The sequence below is a fragment of the Mugil cephalus genome, chromosome 3 (genome assembly GCF_022458985.1).
Source record: "Mugil cephalus isolate CIBA_MC_2020 chromosome 3, CIBA_Mcephalus_1.1, whole genome shotgun sequence".
Classification (NCBI taxonomy): Eukaryota; Metazoa; Chordata; class Actinopteri; order Mugiliformes; family Mugilidae; genus Mugil; species Mugil cephalus.
The window spans coordinates 14,185,809-14,204,608 of record NC_061772.1 but is presented as its reverse complement, the minus strand read 5'-3'; the positions used below and the strand labels follow the sequence as shown (position 1 = coordinate 14,204,608).

Genomic DNA, 18,800 nt, shown 5'->3' with positions numbered 1-18,800 from the left:
CAGCTTTTGTCTCCACTCTCAGAATTTTTATATCTCAAAGAAACCACCGTCTAGTATTCATCTTTATGTAACAGTTTACAAGGTTATTTACACAGAAATGTGAGTAAAAGAGTTTGTTATCAGTATTTACAAGTTGTTTTGTTTTTCACTTTGCACACCTTGCATGTGTGAATATTTCCACAGACAAAAAATCCAGTTGACTCAACCCATTACACTTTCCAGGGATTATGTAAAATTGAGCACTTAATGCACCTGAAACTTGTTAAACATCAGTAAACAGGTCTATATGATTTTACAAGTAACAAGTAACATCCAAGAAGTCCCTTGCAGTAACGAGGATTACCACAGGATGTCTCACTTTGAACACTCTTGGTTTTAAGCTGTCTGCAAAAAAGCCACCGCTGACCCATGCATATTAAATCATACCCAAAACCTTTCAGACAGCCATGTTATTTATGTACAGTATTGTGCAAATGTTTCAACCTTTACACAAGTTTATATTTTAACCCCTTTTATCCGTCGCACTATATCATTAGCTTGATGGGTCCCAGAAGTGTGCGGCACGACAATGATCCCACAAATAAAGCCAGATTATGTTTAGTGACAAGCAGAACAAAGAATCCTACAATAGATGCTAAGTCCTCCACAGACGAATGCCATCTCAACATAACAGGATAAAACACAGAGGAAGACTCGTTTCACAGATGAACTGTATCGGGTTCATTCATTAAGTCTTGGAACAACTAACCTGCCAAGTTCAGTTTTTCCTCTGTTTACTGGACTTTTTATGGTGTTAACAGATTGGATATTTTTGAAAGTGTCATCACTTCACAGCATTATACTCATTTGACTCTAGCCTTTGCAGAGTACTGTATATACTTTTTGGCATGGCACCCAGTATGGATTCTGAAAGGGTATTGGCTTATTTTGCAATATACATTATACTTGAATCTACTGCAGCACTGCTCCATATGCAATTAAATCGATGCTGATGACACACTGCATTCAAGTCAGAAATTCTGACAGAGAAGATTCCTGCGACTCAGAGCTGCACATGTGAATATTTTAGTCAGACTCTTACCCACAATGGCCTTCAAAATACCAGTTGAGTTGCAGTTCAGTCATTTTTTATGAATGTGCCCAAAGAATTATCACGTCAGAGGATGCTGCTAAACTGAAAGATCAGAGAACCTAAATTTACACAAATGTTCCAGTCAGATCTTTCATTTAACAATACATACCATCTGTTCTTCCAACAAGGAGTTGCAAACTTTCGTGGTGGTGCTTCCCATTTTTTTTTCTCAGCCATATCCTCAAAGTACTTAAAGTGGCAAACAAACCAAAAGAAATCACTGATAAAATCACTGATTGTTCTCCGTCTGTCTCCTTGAATTTGGATGCTCTGTGTTTCTCTCTCGAAGCCACGGCCAGAGACTTATTTGCGACAAATGCTGTGCAGTTCAGCAGTCTGGAGTATTAGTTTTGTCACGGTGAATCAAATGTCCTCCCCGAGTAATAGAGGCTGGAGGAAGAGGCCAGCTGTTCCCAGGATGCACACGAGGACAAAAACCCACAGGAAGATCCTATCGATAACCATGGCAACGTACTTCCAGTCATCCTGAACCTGTGAAGACATTTTCAATGATATGGTGACAAGGTTGCCTTGAACACCAATATCTTAACACATACTATATATACTGGATATGTGAGAACTTCTACTCACCTCCTTTGCTTCATTCTGTAGTTTCATATTCTCTGCTATGTATTTGACACTCTCAATAGCCTCCCTAACCTCAGGTGAGAGAGGCAACAAGGAAATTATACCTCCATCCAGAGACTCTGAGCTGGAGCACTGACTCCCCCCTCCAACCCCAGCAGCATTGCCTCCAGTCAGGGGCCCCAGGCTGCTTAGCCCACCATTCCCTCCTCCAGAGTCTGCGGGCAGTTTGCCGGATCTCTTTTGCCAGCAGCAGTTGCATCGGCCTTCGCAGCACAAGAATCCAGAGCCGGCACATTTGGTTGAGTCTCCGCTCAGGTTGTTGAGGTTGGAGAGCTCGGTGTTGTTAAGAAGCCGGTGGCGGTTCGTCAGGCTTGATACCACGCTGGAGGCCAGGGCCTGAGGTTTGTGCTGCTTTTGCAGAGTACCTGACGAATGAATGGCGCAGGATCTTGAATGCACCGCTTGAACGCTGTCAGCCACAGTCACGTTCTCCGGGTCCCTCTCTGGCCTAGTCATGAACATCACCCTGGGCAGCAGTCCCAGGAACACAGTCCGCACCCAGCAGGGCATGGTGTGTGTCTTCGGAGTGCGGTAATGGACGTTCAACACAAAAACGGTAATAACAATAGAGAGGGTGACAAAAATCATGGTGAAGAGGAGGTACTCGCCAATCAGGGGTATCACTAGCGATGTGGAGGGGATGGTCTCTGTTATGACGAGCAGGAACACAGTCAAAGACAGAAGGACGGAGATGCACAGTGTGACTTTCTCGCCGCAATCAGAGGGCAAGTAGAAGACGAGCACAGTGAGGAAGGAAATGAGGAGGCAGGGGATGATCATGTTGACAGTGTAGAAAAGAGGCAGGCGGCGGATGTACAAGGAGTACGTGATATCTGTGTAGATCTCCTCGCAGCAGTTGTACTTAATGTCATGTTTGTAGCCAGGCGCGTCGATGATCACCCACTCTCCGCTCTCCCAGAAGTCCTTGAGGTTGATGGTCGAGCCGATTAGCACGAGGTCGATCTTGGCCTTGTCGTAGGTCCAGGAGCCGAACTTCATAGTGCAGTTTTGGTAGTCGAAAGGGAAGTACGTGACGTCAATCTTGCAGGAGCTCTTGAATATGGCTGGAGGGATCCAGGTAACGTCCCCATTGTAACGAAGCAGAGCCTTTGTTTTGTCGTCCACCTGGAAATCTCCAACTGCGCTGTAGAAAGATGCGGAACCAACAGGCAAGTGAACAAAATGGAAGGACATGAGTTAAAGGTGAAGATGAAGGGCTATAACTACAGATGAAATTAAAAGACAAACAACTGATTGTTGGATTTTTATGGAAATATCAATTTAAAAATTGCCTCGTGGCTTCAGTAAATTGCAACCCCAGATGTTCTGCTTGTCCTCAAAATGACAGATCTAAAATGAGTAATGGAGGAGTTTGTCATTGTGGAGCAGTACTTTTTAGCAAGGGCACCCAGTAATCAATGATGAAGCTGGGGCAGGTTTTTCTTAATGTGTGGTTGTGCTCACTTGTTGTACAGCACAATGTCTGGCTTCCATATCCTGCTGGACGGTACTCGGATGAACTCAACACCACCGAAATCCTTTGGGTTCCATTTCAGCTTATAGTCGTTCCAGATCTGAGAAACAAACCAGTTGTTCATTTAAATATAATAAAAAGACAACATTTGCAGAGGATGTGAATCTGCTGATATGAATCTGTTTTAATCTGATCTGAGATCAAGTCGTTAAATCTAACCAGAATGTGACAGAGTTCAAAAATGTTCCCCATTTAGAAGGTAACATGCAATGCAAATGCAGCAGCCTAGACATACACACACCACACACCACACACTTTGCTTACTAGCCGTCACTAGTTTCACCTATGTCTCATAAAGAACTCTGCATGTGTATATATAGTCCTGTTGTGCCCTTAGTTCTCTGTCATAGTCGTCTACAATGTTACCCCTGTTCTGTTCTTTGATGTTAACCCCGTTTAACTGTCCTGCTGTTAACCTCTGTCAAGTCATTGTTGCACCTTCTTTTGTGTCATTATCCCTGTGGTGTGAGTTCACTTATATTTGGTCCCTGTTCAGTTCCTCGTATTCTTGGTTTCTGGATTGTATCTGTTTTTGGAGTTATGTTTTTTAATTACCCTACTACTACTTCGTCCCTGTGGGTCCTATTGCTGCAAAAGTGGTAGACTGACCATCATTTCACTAGGCTGACTAACACTAATTTTATTTATTTGTGTTTAAATTAAACAATATTGCATGTTTTTTGTTAATACTTGTGCACAACATAAAAGCAAAAAGGTACCACATTCATCCTCGTGACTATATAGTCTAATTTTAAAAGCGTTCTGTTGTAAAATGTCCCTCATAAAAACCGTGAAAAGTCATCATCTCCACATGTGGCATATAAACAGAGCTCGTAAGTGTGTGTGTGTGTGTGTGTGTGTGTGTGTGTGTGTGTGTGTGTGTGTGTGTGTGTGTGAGAGAGAAGATAAATTGGATCACAGTTTATAGTGTGTTTTTATGGACCTTTTGGCCACAGTTTTTGACCCTCCCCTGAGGACAGGCAGTCATCCTCGTGAGACTCATGAAGCTGTAACCTCAGACAGTCGTAAAGACTTCACTCAATCACCAAACAGCATGTATCCGGTATTTAGTGCACAAAGATACAGCTGTTGATTAAACTAAGAAAAGTAATGCTCTTAATACCAGCAGAAACATGGCTTTACTACAGATGAGGATTTACTCAGCACAATGGGACCTGGAGACCTAGGCCCCCTCGACTCACTGCGCAGTGCATCATGGGAGCGGAGGCACCATATAGAAAACTAAAACGTCAACCATGCAACATGTATGGACACTAGCTTTATTTTTGTTATAGTCTTACAAATGACTTCCTCATATTTAAACTTTCAGTTTCAGTTTAACTGCAACCACCGTCAGATTTCTGTCAGGGCAGTGATACTACTGTACTGATATACATTATGATTCTAATCCAGTGTCAAACTCTTTCAGAATGAATGAAATAGTGAAAAAAGTGCATTGGCTTCATGTTTTTCCCCTGAAAATAGCAGTACAAGGATAAAGGATCCATATAAGGATGTGTTTAGGAAGCTTTCTCCCATGAATAATTCAACCTGTCACTCTAGATCCAAAGAATCACGTATGACAGAAGGCTGGATCCATACCTGATGCCCTTGCTCAAGGTCTATTTGCACACTCAGGGATTGTAAACTTACATGTCTCAGCCACAGATTGGTCTCCATGATCTGATTGACTTCATCCTGTGAACAGTGAATGCATTGAAACAGAAAGAGAGAAATGTTAACATTTTAAGTCGAAACGGGAAGAAAGCTGTCACGTTCAATTCACTGCAGAGGATTGTTTGTGTGGTTTCTGCACGGTCAGGCCTCGGCGCGTGCAGGACAAGAGGTTTCAGAGGAGGAACACCTGAGTCCTCCACCCCTAGAGCATAACACATGTGACAGCTGAAGCCAGGAGGTCGTAGCACAGCCTCAACTTTCATTCTAACAAGTCAGTGGTCAGAGGGACTAAAGAGGGAATGGGAGAAAGTCTGCAGAAGGTAAGGTGTATGTGTGACTTAGACCATGAATGAACCGATCTCATGACCGAGTGCGTAACATTAACCATTCATGTGACCATCCAGGAGAGCTCCCAGGCCCTGCGGGAAGCACAGGTGGATAGAAGGCCACCAGATGATCTTGACTGATCAACTTTACCGAGGATTTTGTAGAATATTAAAAGCTGAGACACAAAACAGCGAGCCAGAATGAAGCACGACACAAAGGGAGTGTGTTTGGATTCTGAACAGTGCATTTATTTTAAATGGCACTTAGTTATTGGATGGTTGAAGTGGTTTCACCGGGTATTGAATCTTGGTATAGATGCAACAATCAACGCCACCCTCATGATCTGACAGTAGTGAATAAACCTTGGAATAATCTGTGCACAAAATATGAAGATACAAAACCAGCAGCTTTTAATTAGCACAGCTAGCGCATCATTATGTGGTTCAAGAAGTACGGTAGTCATTTATGCACTTTTGCTTTTGTATAAATTAATTAAACAAGACATGGTTTGTTAATTAGTGAGCTTAACTGATGGGCCATTTTTGTAAGATAATTTCCTGTCTCTACACTAAGCTAAATTCAGCTAAGCTAAGCTAAGCTAAGCTAACTGTCTCTAACCTTCACTTTCTCTAACGTATAACCACAAAACACCCACCACCACTGCCCAGCGTTTCTGTGGTACAGTCCCTGATGGTGGGGTGATGACTCAGGCAGCCAGGCTGATGAGCTATTGATGGTCTAAATGAGCTCATACAGCCGTGTTGTAATTGGTTCACGGTGCAGGCGAACCGATACAATTGTATCTGGGTTAGGTGCACCAGGTGTGCAGAGGGAATACCAGTCATCCATCAGCACTGCGGGGGGTCTCTGTTGGCCTGCTACATTAAATGAGTTAAGAAGAATATAACAAAATATCCTCTCCTCAATTTTATCTTGAGATCCGGACAGGTCTTCAATACTTATTTAAGTCCTCCGGGGAAATAATTACAAATTGCGTCTACACAGGTAAAATTGAGACGGGCTGAGAGGCGTTGGGGCCCACATTAATCTGTCAAGCAGAAACCTTGTGGGCACAATTTTAAATGTAGTCAAATCGTGTTACGCTGTTTCTGGAACTCGGTGGCATTTTTCCTTCTCATGGAACGTGACATATAAAATGATTGTTTGACATTTCTTTGCCAAGAATCAGATGGGGATAATGTGTGTGTCAAGAGATTAGTCTAGCTTTGCGTCAAGATGGAAACAGCAATTAGTTAACATGTTAGGTGTTGTTTGTTAAACCAACAGAAAAACAAGACGCTGTTGACTCACGTTTATGCTCAGTGAGAGAGATGCAGTGCATTTTTTTTGTTGTTTTTTTAAGACAGTTTAATTGGACATAAAAGCAAATAAATGGATTGTAGACATTCTATAACTGTTCCATTAGCGTGAATCAAGAACATTAGATTTTGATAAAATGTCTAAAGCCACACACAAGGGGATGCAGGAAGTAGTATATATATATATATATATATATATATATATATATATATATATATATATATGTCAAACACAATCCCTTTTGCTTAATTTTCCCCACTGAACCTGTCAAATGAGAGCGCGGCACGTCTAGCCCACCAGCCTGCAGTCAACAAGCTCCACTAAAATCCAAGGGTGCACATCTAAAGTGGCAGGGACGGAATGATAGAGGCTGCCTAAACCGAGTGGTGCTCAGACAGCTGACATCTCCCATCTTGTCTTGGCCAGACAAACAGTCACTGCCCCACTTCTTTTTTTTTGTATCTATTCCCTAAAACAGGGAGATAAGCCTGAGGCTACTGTGTGCTACGAGTAAACCAGGTGTCTCAGAGGGCATCCAACTTCTCTGAAACTTTTTCTGTCCACACATCAGCACACAACCCATTTATTTTGACCTGTGAAGCCTTCTATCTTTCCTTCTATCTATCTCTTTACATTAGTCCATTTTCGTGCTGCTTTGAGCTGGGTGACATCCGCATGTCTGACTGTGATGAAGTTGCTGTCCACACAAATTACAGCCACTATCAGGAGGAATATGTTGTAGCCTACTCACCACTTTGACCAGCTGCGACATGGACACCTCAAATTGCACGATGACTGGGTCAGACACATTTTCCACCGGCCGTATGTACTGGTTGTAGTTGGAGAATATGACGGAGAAGAGCTTGTGCTCTGCATCTGAACACGAGGCTCCTGAATGGGAGCAGAGTGTCAGGACAGCTCACTGCAATGTGGTTTAGATTATTAGACAGCTTGTTTGAATGCATAGCTAACAAATGTGACATGTCTTTGCTTCTTGTGGCTTGCCTCTCGTAGTCCAAATTTGTCATTTTTTCAGAAAATAGTGAGGTTTTTATTTCTATTTTACCTTCAGGAATGTTCTTCAACTTTCCCTTTCCTCAGTCTCCAGTACAGTATTTGGCAACATTAGAAATGCATTCAGCCTCTATCCATGAAAAGAAACCAATGCTACGTGAATTCATTGTAAAAACTAAAATTAAAGGTTTTTTAGGAATCTGAGCAAATTTAAACTATGACCAAGATTAAACGTGGCGATTTTGTGGAAGCTGCCTTCAAATGACATCCTCATTAGGCCAAACATGTAACTATTAATTACAGACTGGACTATGCAAAGCAACAAGTAAGATGTAAGATGGTAAAACCGCTCACCTGAGAGTAGACACAGGAGGAAAGAACAGGTGGGATATGTGAAGCAAAATCTGTCCCTCATCTTGTTTGAGTGGATGAATCCAGGGTCAGCGGCAGCAGCGCTCCGTGGAGCAGGCAGGAGGAGGAGGAGAAAGTGTGAGGAGTGAAAGCGCGTCCGCAGCTGCAAGACAGGACCGGAGAGCTGAGAGAGGGAGGGAGGCTGATCCACCGAGGCGCGCAGCCACTCACTGACAGCAGCCATCTAGCGCAAAAAAAAGAAAAAAAAAAAAGAAAAGAAAAGAAGAACAAGAAAAAAACGAGCAGAGCAACCAGTTATCCAATTAAACAAAACAAGAACGAACAATTCAGCTGTGCGAATTTCCCCACTCCCCACCTCTACAAATCAGATCTTTCATTTTGAACTGTTCGGTCAGATCCCCAAGGTAGGGCTTGACCACCATGCCCCGTAAGCGCTGCGATCGTGTCGCCGCTGAAAAAATATCCAATGACTGAAATGGATTTTGATATTCATACACATTTACTGATTTATGTGGTTGCCTTGGTTGGACGCACAATCAGAATCAGATGAGATTTGGTAAAACAAACAAATAAAAACCAGACTGCAGAGCAAATATTTCCTCCTGCCAGTGGACCCAGGAGGTGCTCGCGCGCGTTTTCCTCTCATGGAGTTTCACATTAAATTAACAAGTAGTCATCAAACCTCTGAAGCCTCCATTCATGACATTCATTTTATTGTCTCTGATGGCAAGCCTCACACTTTTTTCTCCCCAAACAAATTAGATGGGATATAGACCTGTCATAATATGGCTGCCTTCCTTTCATCCTCACAGCAATACCAATCCAGAGCAGCGGGTGATTATGATTTTTGCTTTTGCTCAACAGTGTGGCCCAGTGGTTTGACACTATGTCCTTCGGACTGTTTCGGCTGACATAAAACCTACTGAAGCGTCCTTAACTAATGAATAAATCTCTGCCTGGATCAGGGATGCCATTTGGTGTCTGACCCCACACACTGACCTCCTCTGAGACAAGTGAGAAAGAAAAGAATGTAATGTGAAAAATAGAGGATTTAAGTTTTTATTCCACAGAAAACTTAGGATGCTGATACACCTACACAGAGAAAACTTCAGGTCAGATTCAGGCCATTTGAGAGAACTGCCTCGGGTGGCATGCAGCCTCCTAACATCCGTAGACTCACAAAGGACATCGAAAGAAATCAAATGTAATTTTGCTTTAAACATTACATTTTAAACGCTGGATCCTTGTCGGGGATGACACCCGCTCATTTGGCACCGCAATTTAGCATTCCCGCTATTCTCCTATTAGAGCTTAATGACAGGACAGCTGACATAAGGCTTGCGATTGATGAAAACCGCTCGCTGAGTCCTCGGGGGTTGATTGGGTTAGAACAGATGAACGCCTGCTTCTTCACCAACATGTTAACGGGTGAATGAAGAAGTGGTGAAAGATTCCGAGAGCTGAACTTAGATTAAAGTGAATCACATGCGTTGCGAGGCTGATTGCTATCTGTTGATTTAAGTTAAGGTTTCACAAAAGAGCCAGCAGTCTGCAGAATCTCTAACGAGCCCACTCAGCACTGTTTACTGAGCAGTAAATGGTGTGTGTGTGTGTGTGTGTGTACTTTATTAAGCTCCATTTGTGTGTGTGCAGATCAGCTGTGGTGTGGAGGCACAAATGAGCAGCCATGAGATTACAGTATCTGAAATAAATACATTTAGTTTCCTCCTCTTCACTGATTTGTTTAGTATAGATGGTCGATGACACTGGTGCTGCTATTGTGTTTATTCTGTTTAAACCCATTTTTTGTGAAATACGCACACAATTCCAGTTCTCCGTAAACGGCAAGTTTTGCACTATTTTGTCTATACTTGCATCTTGCACTGATAAGGAGAAGCTCTCCAATCTCATTATACACATTATATCTATTCTATTCTATTCTATTCTATTCTATCTATTCTATTCTATTCTATTCTATGATTTAAAACCTTAATACATATAAGTACTGTCCCTACACTGTAATCAATATCGTCTCCATCTAAAGCTGTTTTGTCGAATCAACATTTTTTTTTTTTTTTTACTTTTTGCCTGGTCACACATTCTCACATTTAAAGTGAGCAGCTGTCTTATCTGTATGATAGAATACCCTCACTGGCACATCCTCACTGAACGTATTGGCTGGGAGGACAAACTTTTTATCACCGGCAACACCGATTAACTAAGCACTTTGGCAAGACCCTGACAATTTTAAGACTTTATTTCATCACATTTAATCCCGCTAAAAGAGGACGCAGATTTCTCTTTATTATAATTCACTGACACAGTAACACAAATAAGGAGTTAAACAACTTCAGGCAGGAGACAAATGTTTGTCACAGTGCATATATTTCTGCATGTAATCCGTTAATGCGTGACCCCAGTGCGATGATGCTGCATCAGGTCCTTTGAAGATGTACTTCTCGGGGGGCTTTATTGTCGTAGGCCACGAGGTTTTGAATGTTCAGAGACATCCAATCCATTTTATATCACACACACACAAAAAAACACCCTGTCTGTTACACTGATGTACACATGTAGTGTTTACAAGGACATTTTCATCTAAGTGAACACTCTCTGGTGCCATGTTGGGAAAATTTGGCATGGAGAACATCATGTCAGTGCTTTAAGTCCCTCTCAGTAAAGAGCTACAAGTAAACACTGTGAATATATTTACTGGCCTGCATCCAAATGTCACTGTATCTTTCAATAATAGCTCAGAATCTTAAGAAAACCCTGAAGTCGCTCAGCGTCGCTCGTTGTTCATCAGATGCGAGGGGTTTCTGAGCTGGGCTGCTGGTTGGGAATGATCTGACTCTGGAAGACAGGCTGAAGAAACAGGCCCAGGGTGCCCACCAAACACACTATCACAAAGATCCACAGGAACATACGATCCACCACCATGGCCACATATTTCCAGTCCTCTATCACCTGCAAACATGCAGAAATTTAAGTTATTCATGGTGCATCTTTCACTTAAACTTCACACAGAATCCTAACCTGCTAACAACAGCAATAGTGTTACATTACATCTTAGCAAGGAGCCATCCCCATACTGCTGAGACCCACACCGAAGTAGCTATTGACCCTTTCACCCCACTGCCAATGCTGTCCTTGGTCGTTGTGAAACAAGTCATTTCTCATTCTTGTTTCCCTCCCCCGTTTTATTGATTTGTCAGAGATAGCGATTGATTAACCAAAGTCCACCTTCAATGTGTTGGTTCACAGCCACCACTTTAGGTTATTCCTTCCGGCACCTCAAGGACCACAGAGCGTACACTAAATGTTATCACATCAATACAAGAACATTTTGCCCAAGTTATTGGGACCACTATAGATGGAAGACAATGGCACTGACAGGTGATCCTGATTATTAACAACAAAAAAAATAAAAATAAATAAAAAATCAAACATTTTTTTTTATTTGTTTGCATGTCAACCATGCCTAACAATTACGCTTAGCATAAAAACTGGAAGTGGGAGGAGACATTGTATACATTAACTATCCTTTATAAAACAAACAAACAAAAAAAAGAGCTCCATTTCCACTGGTTGCCAGGTACCAGTGTGAGGATTTTACTCCCTAAGAAGCTCCACCTAAAATCTTCTAAAACTGACCTGTGTCACCACACTAGACTGATAATACACGCATAAATTTGCAAGGTGGATTTTTAATCTTTCAACAGAGCAAGGATAGTTATTTACCTCTGTTTCCAGGCTTGGCGCTGTACTAAGCAAAGCTGAGTTAAGCTAAACTAATTCCCTCCTGGATCAAAAATCATTAATACCGATATTTTTATTTAACAGTTAGCATCAGAAACCAGGGATGTAGCTTGAATGTTTGAACTATTCATTAAGTCGCACAACAAATGTGATTACAATCATGATATTATTTTTTTTTAGAGTTCAATATAATATTCCAAAAACAAACACTCGTCCACTTTTAGGCAGATGAAGTATAAAACTGTAAAGTCAATAGGGTATGGTCTTTATGGATGGTCCTATCATACTGAAGTATTGATGCTACTGATATTGATGTTATCCTTTGCTGTTCGAAACAAAAAAAGAGCAACGGAGAATTGTTATGAATTTAAATAAGAAATGTAGCTACAGCAATAATGTTAGACCTGAGTGGAAATATAGTATTGAAATACTGATATTTTTCATGATTGACAAAACATTTAAGCTAGAAATTATGAAGATGGGTCAATCATATTATCGTGTTTTGTTTTTTCTTTTAAGTTTTGGTATTATTCATCTACCGACACTGTACAGATTCACTAAAACATTTGGTTAGACGTGCATACATACACTCTGATCATCATCATCTCCCATCATGTGCTCCGCCACAAAGCACACCCCGTTCACCGCTTCCTGGACATCGGCAGCCCAATCCGAGGCTGTTCTCTGCTGCAGGTCCTGGGTGGAACTCAAACCACTGGGCAGGTAATCAGCGGAGCGCAAGTCCCCTTTCCTGTTGGGGTGACTGAAGCCCATAGCAGCAGCTACATTTTTGTGTCCTGGTGTGGAGAAGGCAGAATCGGACAGCAGGGCGGAGGACGACATGGTGATGCCCGTTTTGGACGCAACTGGGTTATTCAAACCCAAAATGGCTCTCCTTGCCCGCAGGCACCGGTGTTGACGCAGTCTCTGGCGAGCAGAGTTGTTGTGGGGGCGTCTCATGAAGAGTAAGGCAGGCAGTTTCACGAGGAATACCAGCTTCACCCACGAAGGCATGGTATGTGTGCTGGGGGAGCGGTGGTGAACGTTGAGCACGCATACACTGGTGATGATGGAGAACGTTACCAGCACCATGGTGAACATCAGGTACTTGCCGATCAGGGGCACATCCAGCGAGGTGGGAGGTACGATCTTTGAGATTAAAAGCAGGAACACAGTGAGAGCCAGCAGGACAGAAATGCAGAGGGTCATCTTCTCTCCACAGTCTGAAGGCAAGTAGAAGACCAAAATGGCCAGAGAGGTGATCAGAACACATGGAATAATGAGATTAATGGTGTAGAAAAGGGGCTTCCTCTTGATGATGAAGTCATACGTGAGGTCCACGTAGGTGGGATCCAGGGGGTTGACTGTCCGTCTCCCCGGCAGCGCCAAGATATCCCACTCCCCACTAGGAGTAAAATCGTCCATACTAGCCACCTCAGCCTTCAAGATCAGGTCAATCTCTGTGTGGTCATACGTCCAGGAGCGGAACTTGAGGGTGCAGTTCTGCTGGTCAAAAGGAAAATGCTTGACCTCGATCTTGCAAGCGCTTTTGTAAATGGCTGGGGGAAGCCAGTTGATGCTGCCATTGAAAAGGACAATGACATTGGTGAAGACTGTTACCTGATAGGTTCCATCAGCACTGTGGGAGGGAGAGAAAGTACAAGGAGGAGAGAAAGGAAAACGTGAATTGATCTTTGAAGCTTGCATTGTCTACCTGGCAGATGTTGTGAAGGTAAGAGGATAGCTACTCATACTAATTATTTTTGGGTTAAGTCAATCCGGTGAATTGAAATACAACACCAGGATAAGCCGGTGACGCTTACTTGTTGTACAGGACAATGTCTGGGAGCCAAATGTGTCTGGAGGGAATGCGCAGCTTGTCGATACCTTCGTACTGCGCGGGGTCCCATGATAACCTGTAGTCCACCCAGTGCTGGAGAGACACAGAAATGAGGTTGTCAAGTCCTGGAGCTCGCTCAGATTTCAGGGCACTTTCTATATACCAGCACATTTCTTATTACATGCCTCATTATCGCCGAAATATGATTGGAGCACAATTACAGAAGTCTGTTCCACATTGAGAGAGGAAGAATGGATATGGTTTAATTCAAGTTCAGAGGGAAGGACACCGACAAAGACACAGGCTTACTTAGGCTATGTTCAGAATGCAAGCTTCTCAGTACATTGATTTTAGGAAGTAGGTCTATCCAAAAAAAAAAAAAAAAAAAAGAATTAAATCAGATTTTGGAAGACTGGATCCAGGAAAAATGTCAAGGTTTAAAAAACTGGCCAAAGTGGAAGGAATCTACTTGAACAATGTGTAAAGCTTTGTCAATAATATGGACACTTCGTTGGTCGGTGATTTCTGGAAACACATATCCAGTCTGATTTCTTGCAAAAAGACTGTCATAAAGATTTAACTACAGGAACAAGTCAGATTTGCCTGTAGTATGAAGGAAGCCTTCAGATGATATGACAGATTATATGACTCATCACACTTACCTGAGTGAGCCAGACATTTGTGGTCATGATCTGTTCTCTTTCATTCTGAAAATTAAAAAAAAAAAAAAAATTAAAGTACAAGTGACAATGTTGTTATGACATTATTTTTGTCCATATTGCATCTATACATATTTGAACTCCCTCGCTTGCTGTCACCTTTACTCTGCCATCTGTTGAAGCGAGGTCAGAAATAACTGCACTAAGACCCTCCGCTCATCTCAGATTGCTTGTTAACATGTTTGTTGATTGCACTGTCATCACACTGCCATGACATACACGTCCAATAAAGCGATACCAAATGGCAATTACCCCAAGGGGGTACAATGCAAACTCATAAAGCGAGGCTGTGAGTGAGCCTAGCTGCCTCGGTCGGCAGCTGGAAGGAGGCTCCGCTGTAAATCAGAAGAGAGCCCCTATTGCCGCATCTAAAACAGCTTTATGGCCCCTTTTAATCCAATGTGCTGAAGTTTCAATCCGGACATGACAGAGGCAGAGATCACAGCTGACCAGATCCGTCCTCAACTTCATCCATCCATACAGAGCTACGGCCGCTCAGCAGAGGCTGCTTTGTAATTAACTGCTCTCTTGAAGCTGGGTGCTTCTTTCTCCGTCTTTTCTACCGACCTCATCCTTTCACTCTGTCCGGCTTTTTCTTTCTCCCTCTTTGTCTCTTTACACACATACACACTTTACACGTACACAAACAGAGATGCACACACATAACCCTCGTGGATAGAATGAGTGTTTGGGGCTTTACCACACTGATGAGCTGCGCCAGAGACACTTGCAGCTTCACTGTGACTCTCTCGGTCCTGTTGACAGCCGGGCGAATAAGCGGATTGTAGCGATCCTTCCCCAGCAGCCAGTTCATGAGACGCTCCTCTGAGTCAGCACTGGCGCTGCCTGGTGAGGTGACACAAACACTTCTGTTTACATACATGTGTGTGTGTTTTCGGATGAAGTCTTTTCCACATCAAATCTAGTGTAAATGGAAGGAGACTATGTGCTCAAACAAATATTTGATGGTGGTTGTTGCCTGACACGCACAGACTAATCTCAGGTCTTCGTCAACAGGGCCTTTTAAATACTGCTGTCATTTTTTAATACAGTGGTTATCTGTGGGTTAATGTACAATGACACTGAACTGAAGTTGGAAAAATCATTTCTGGTATGATTAGTCTTTAATTGAGGGAAAATACTGTCATAAACTCTCTATGAGAGCACATAAACTCAAGGCCGGCTGCAATCTGCAACATTATTGGATATCTTGGATGATGGTGGATGACTGATAAAGTGACACATAAGCACTGGTAAGTCAGAGTCTTCTTTTAATGAGTGAACCTTGAGCTTGCTGTTGCTTCATTGGGTTTGTGTATCATCTTACACAGCGATTCCCCCACCCCTCTGCCAAAACTGAGAAACATTATGAAAAGGAAGCAATAGCACTAATTTGCCCAGCAGAATAAATTCCTTCTCCATCTGTTGCGTCACATGAACCACGCACATACAACCTCTCGAGAGTTAAGGGAAGCGGCAGCTACCAACTAAGAAGGCAAGGGATTGCTGTGTTGTGAAAATGATTCTGAAATGTTATTAGGACCCTAAAGTCATCTCCAAACAAGCAATTACATTTGGGATGAGGGTAATACTTTCACAGCACGTTAATGATGTTTTTTTTTTGTCTCTGTAATCCTCCATGCTAAAAGCAAAGCCACTAGTTGTGCCTTTTAAATGAGAATAAGCTGCCAAAGCATAAACTCCACCTCTGCCCCTCAGCCTCTGATAAATGAAGCCCATGTCACGGGGTAAAGACAAGCCTGATTGAAACTGATGATCGGCTCTTCCCATGTGGGGAAGAATGAATGCATGTCACGCTGCCTCTTCCATTTGCTTTGCATGTGGCTGGTTATTAATGCCCCCCTCACGGTGCAGAGTAGCTGAGTCGACTTATTCACTGGAAACACTCCAATGAGGTGAGACTTTTCCTGAGGGGTCCGCTAAAGAAGAATCACCGCGGCAGAGACGTGCTGCGAAGTCGCTGCTTGCGGTGATGCTGTAGTTTTAGCAAAGGTCTCGTGGTTCCAGGCGTCCAACTGTGTGTGTCATTATCGGCCCGCAGACTCCTGCAGCTTTGCAGGGTGTGGCAGGGCAACTGTCTAACCCCCACGGGCCGGTGCATGCTCCCATGACCGCGCCTTTGTCAGTCACTTGGCCGAGGTCCCATCCAGCACAGTAGGACTTCCACAGCACCGTTCAGCAGATGGAGCGTTGTCAAAGTCCCCCGGAAGCCAGACTCAAAAACAAGCTCCGTCTTCCCGAGACGTCAAGGCCACTTGAGAATGGGCTCTGAAGTGCGTTGTGTGTGCAGAATTAAAGGGTAAAATGAACAGCTTTGACATTACACTGATTGAGAGTGAGGTCAGGCGTGTTAATACAATGCCAGAGAAAGCCATACTGAAGTTGATAAGGTCATTCTGCACAGCACACTCAAAAACATTATTCTACAAAACTGTAATGCAGTCGGGGACTTGAGATCTTAATGAAATGAGCAAATGGACCAAGACGTGGGTCAAAGGTTACCTGAGGTGTACATATAGGCTGCTATAGAATCTTTTTGCTGCTACTAGGATTTCACTTCTAAAAGCCTGTAGTAATAACATGGAGTATTCTCTGTCATTTTCTTGAAAATCCATAGAGATTCTGTCCATATCCCTATAGACAGAACCATTTATTTCACATATCTCATTTGAAGATATGATGTAGAAGCAGGTGAAACTTTCCTGAACTTCTTAAATGACAAGTTTTGTCAAGTTTTATATGATCAAGGGGTCTGTCTCTTTGGAACATTGCATATACTTGCAATCAATTAGTTATTACATTTGTGTTGTATTCATATGAGAGCTGACAGCTGTTTTCGTAGCTAGGGGCAACATTTGACGAAATGAAATTGCCTCTAGATGAGATAATATGTCAAAATATAGTCGCATCATATTTCAGCTGAGCTAAAAATAATAATGACATACGTGTTTTCTTAAACTGGAGTGAAAATTTCAAGTAATAAAAAAAACATTAAGCAACAAAACAGAATAGCTATAACTTTATTATTATTATTATTGTCATCGCTTTTCAATTGAGCCGCTGCAGTGAAAACTTCACTTCATTTGGAATTTCGGATTATACTTTGGGAGAATAAAACAAAGCTCGCTTCTCAAAAGAGAGACACTGGACACACGGACATTAACGCTAGAATCCTCCTTCATCGATTTGTCAAATCACGCAATGAAAAGAAAGACGCACTTACAGTGAATCAAGGAGAAAAAGTAAGCGATGATGGAGAGAGTCCCAGTCATTTTCGCGGCACCATCTGATCAGCTGTGAGTGATGAAGCCTCAGAGCTGCGGTGTTCAGCTCTCTTCCCCTCGGACATGCCGGACTCTGCGCGCCCTCGGTGTGGTCACTTCAGCAGCACTGTGCGGATGCCTGTTGCCCCATCGTGGGTTGACTTCTCAGCGAGCCGCCCTATGAAATGCACCGAGCTGCCTGAGCAGGCTGGTCTACTGGTCTCTGCGCTCCGCCGACGCGTAGCACCCTGCCCTGGCGCGCTGCTCTCTCTGTCCCCCGCAACTCCCGCAGGTCCCGCACCCGGTCAGTGATCAGCTGCAAGTTTTCACCAGCTCAGCAGACGTTTTAGATGGTAGGTTTCTGTGTAGCCTGCCACTGAATATGTTGTTTGTAGCATGTTGGCAAAGAATGGAAAGGGGCACGGGACAATGCAAGTCATGTCATTACTCATATGTATTTCTCTGACCTCGTTGTTCTATAAAACACATTAATAAAAGCATGGGTTCACAGGGAAGATGTAAAAATCATTTCAAAAGCCGAGAGAGATTTTGGGTCACAGCTTCCAAGTCTGAGTCAAAGCTTCTTGAAACCAACATGTCAGGCATAAGACTCCTGCACTGACAGCTTTAGTAAAGCAGCCTATAGCCAATAAAAATTACCCAGGCATGTAAGTAGCCTCCAGATGTTGATGAACACATCTGGGCCTAAATCTCTCCCAATTACCCAACATAGCTTCACAACCATGGTGACTTCTCGTCATCTGCTGGGTTGCTTTGGGGTTGTGTGCTCAAGACAACACGAATAAATTATGATGTGGTCTCATATGTGAGATTTGACTGAGGTGAAGTCCAGTCAGACCTGAAGCAGTGCAATCTTAGCGCAGCAGATTTACAGTCACCAAGATGCTTAAAGCCTCATTATACTGACCAGTAAAGGAACTGTATCAGTCATGAAGAACAGCACCAAGGACTCTCCCGGGGTTATAAATCTGAACTCCAAAGACCTCTATTCTGGACCATTGCAAGTGGATCAATAGGAGCTGATTAGTTTTTGACCCCTCCCTTATTTATTTATTTTCTTGTCAGGTTGAGGGGAACCAGGCCATCGTTTGCAAAATCATATGTGCCCCACATATTGTGAACGAGAAAAATATTATTTGTTTTTGAAATATCA

The 18,800-nt window shown here is 42.9% G+C and overlaps 2 protein-coding genes across 2 annotated transcripts; both read right to left on the bottom strand.

Annotated features, from left to right (window-relative positions):
• Positions 1-10: 10 nt before the first annotated feature.
• Positions 11-8,443, bottom strand: chrna3 (cholinergic receptor, nicotinic, alpha 3). Its single transcript, XM_047580803.1, has 6 exons — positions 8,007-8,443; positions 7,390-7,529; positions 4,968-5,012; positions 3,245-3,354; positions 1,724-2,924; positions 11-1,624 (listed from the first exon to the last, which is right to left on the bottom strand). The coding sequence occupies exons 1-6, from the start codon at positions 8,245-8,247 to the stop codon at positions 1,496-1,498; spliced, it is 1,866 nt and encodes a 621-aa protein (XP_047436759.1). The 5' UTR covers positions 8,248-8,443; the 3' UTR covers positions 11-1,495.
• A 1,820-nt stretch (positions 8,444-10,263) lies between these two features.
• On the bottom strand, positions 10,264-17,958 carry chrnb4 (cholinergic receptor, nicotinic, beta 4 (neuronal)). The gene is given in 7 exon segments (XM_047579838.1): positions 10,264-10,991; positions 12,372-13,422; positions 13,607-13,716; positions 14,286-14,330; positions 15,043-15,188; positions 17,587-17,652; positions 17,655-17,958. Coding segments are annotated over 7 exon segments (1,641 nt in total). The 5' UTR covers positions 17,713-17,958; the 3' UTR covers positions 10,264-10,826.
• Between the last annotated feature and the right edge of the window lie 842 nt (positions 17,959-18,800).

What these genes read in the sequence shown, in the direction of transcription:
- chrna3 (XM_047580803.1), bottom strand. Translation starts at nt 8,247, where the DNA reads ATGGCTGCTGTCAGTGAGTGGCTGCGCGCCTCGGTGGATCAGCCTCCC. An exon ending in TGTCGCAGCTGGTCAAAGTG is followed by an intron (nt 5,013 to 7,389) that starts GTGAGTAGGCTA and finishes CACTGTTCACAG; the next exon opens with GATGAAGTCAATCAGATCAT. An exon ending in CCAATCTGTGGCTGAGACAT is followed by an intron (nt 3,355 to 4,967) that starts GTAAGTTTACAA and finishes TTTGTTTCTCAG; the next exon opens with ATCTGGAACGACTATAAGCT.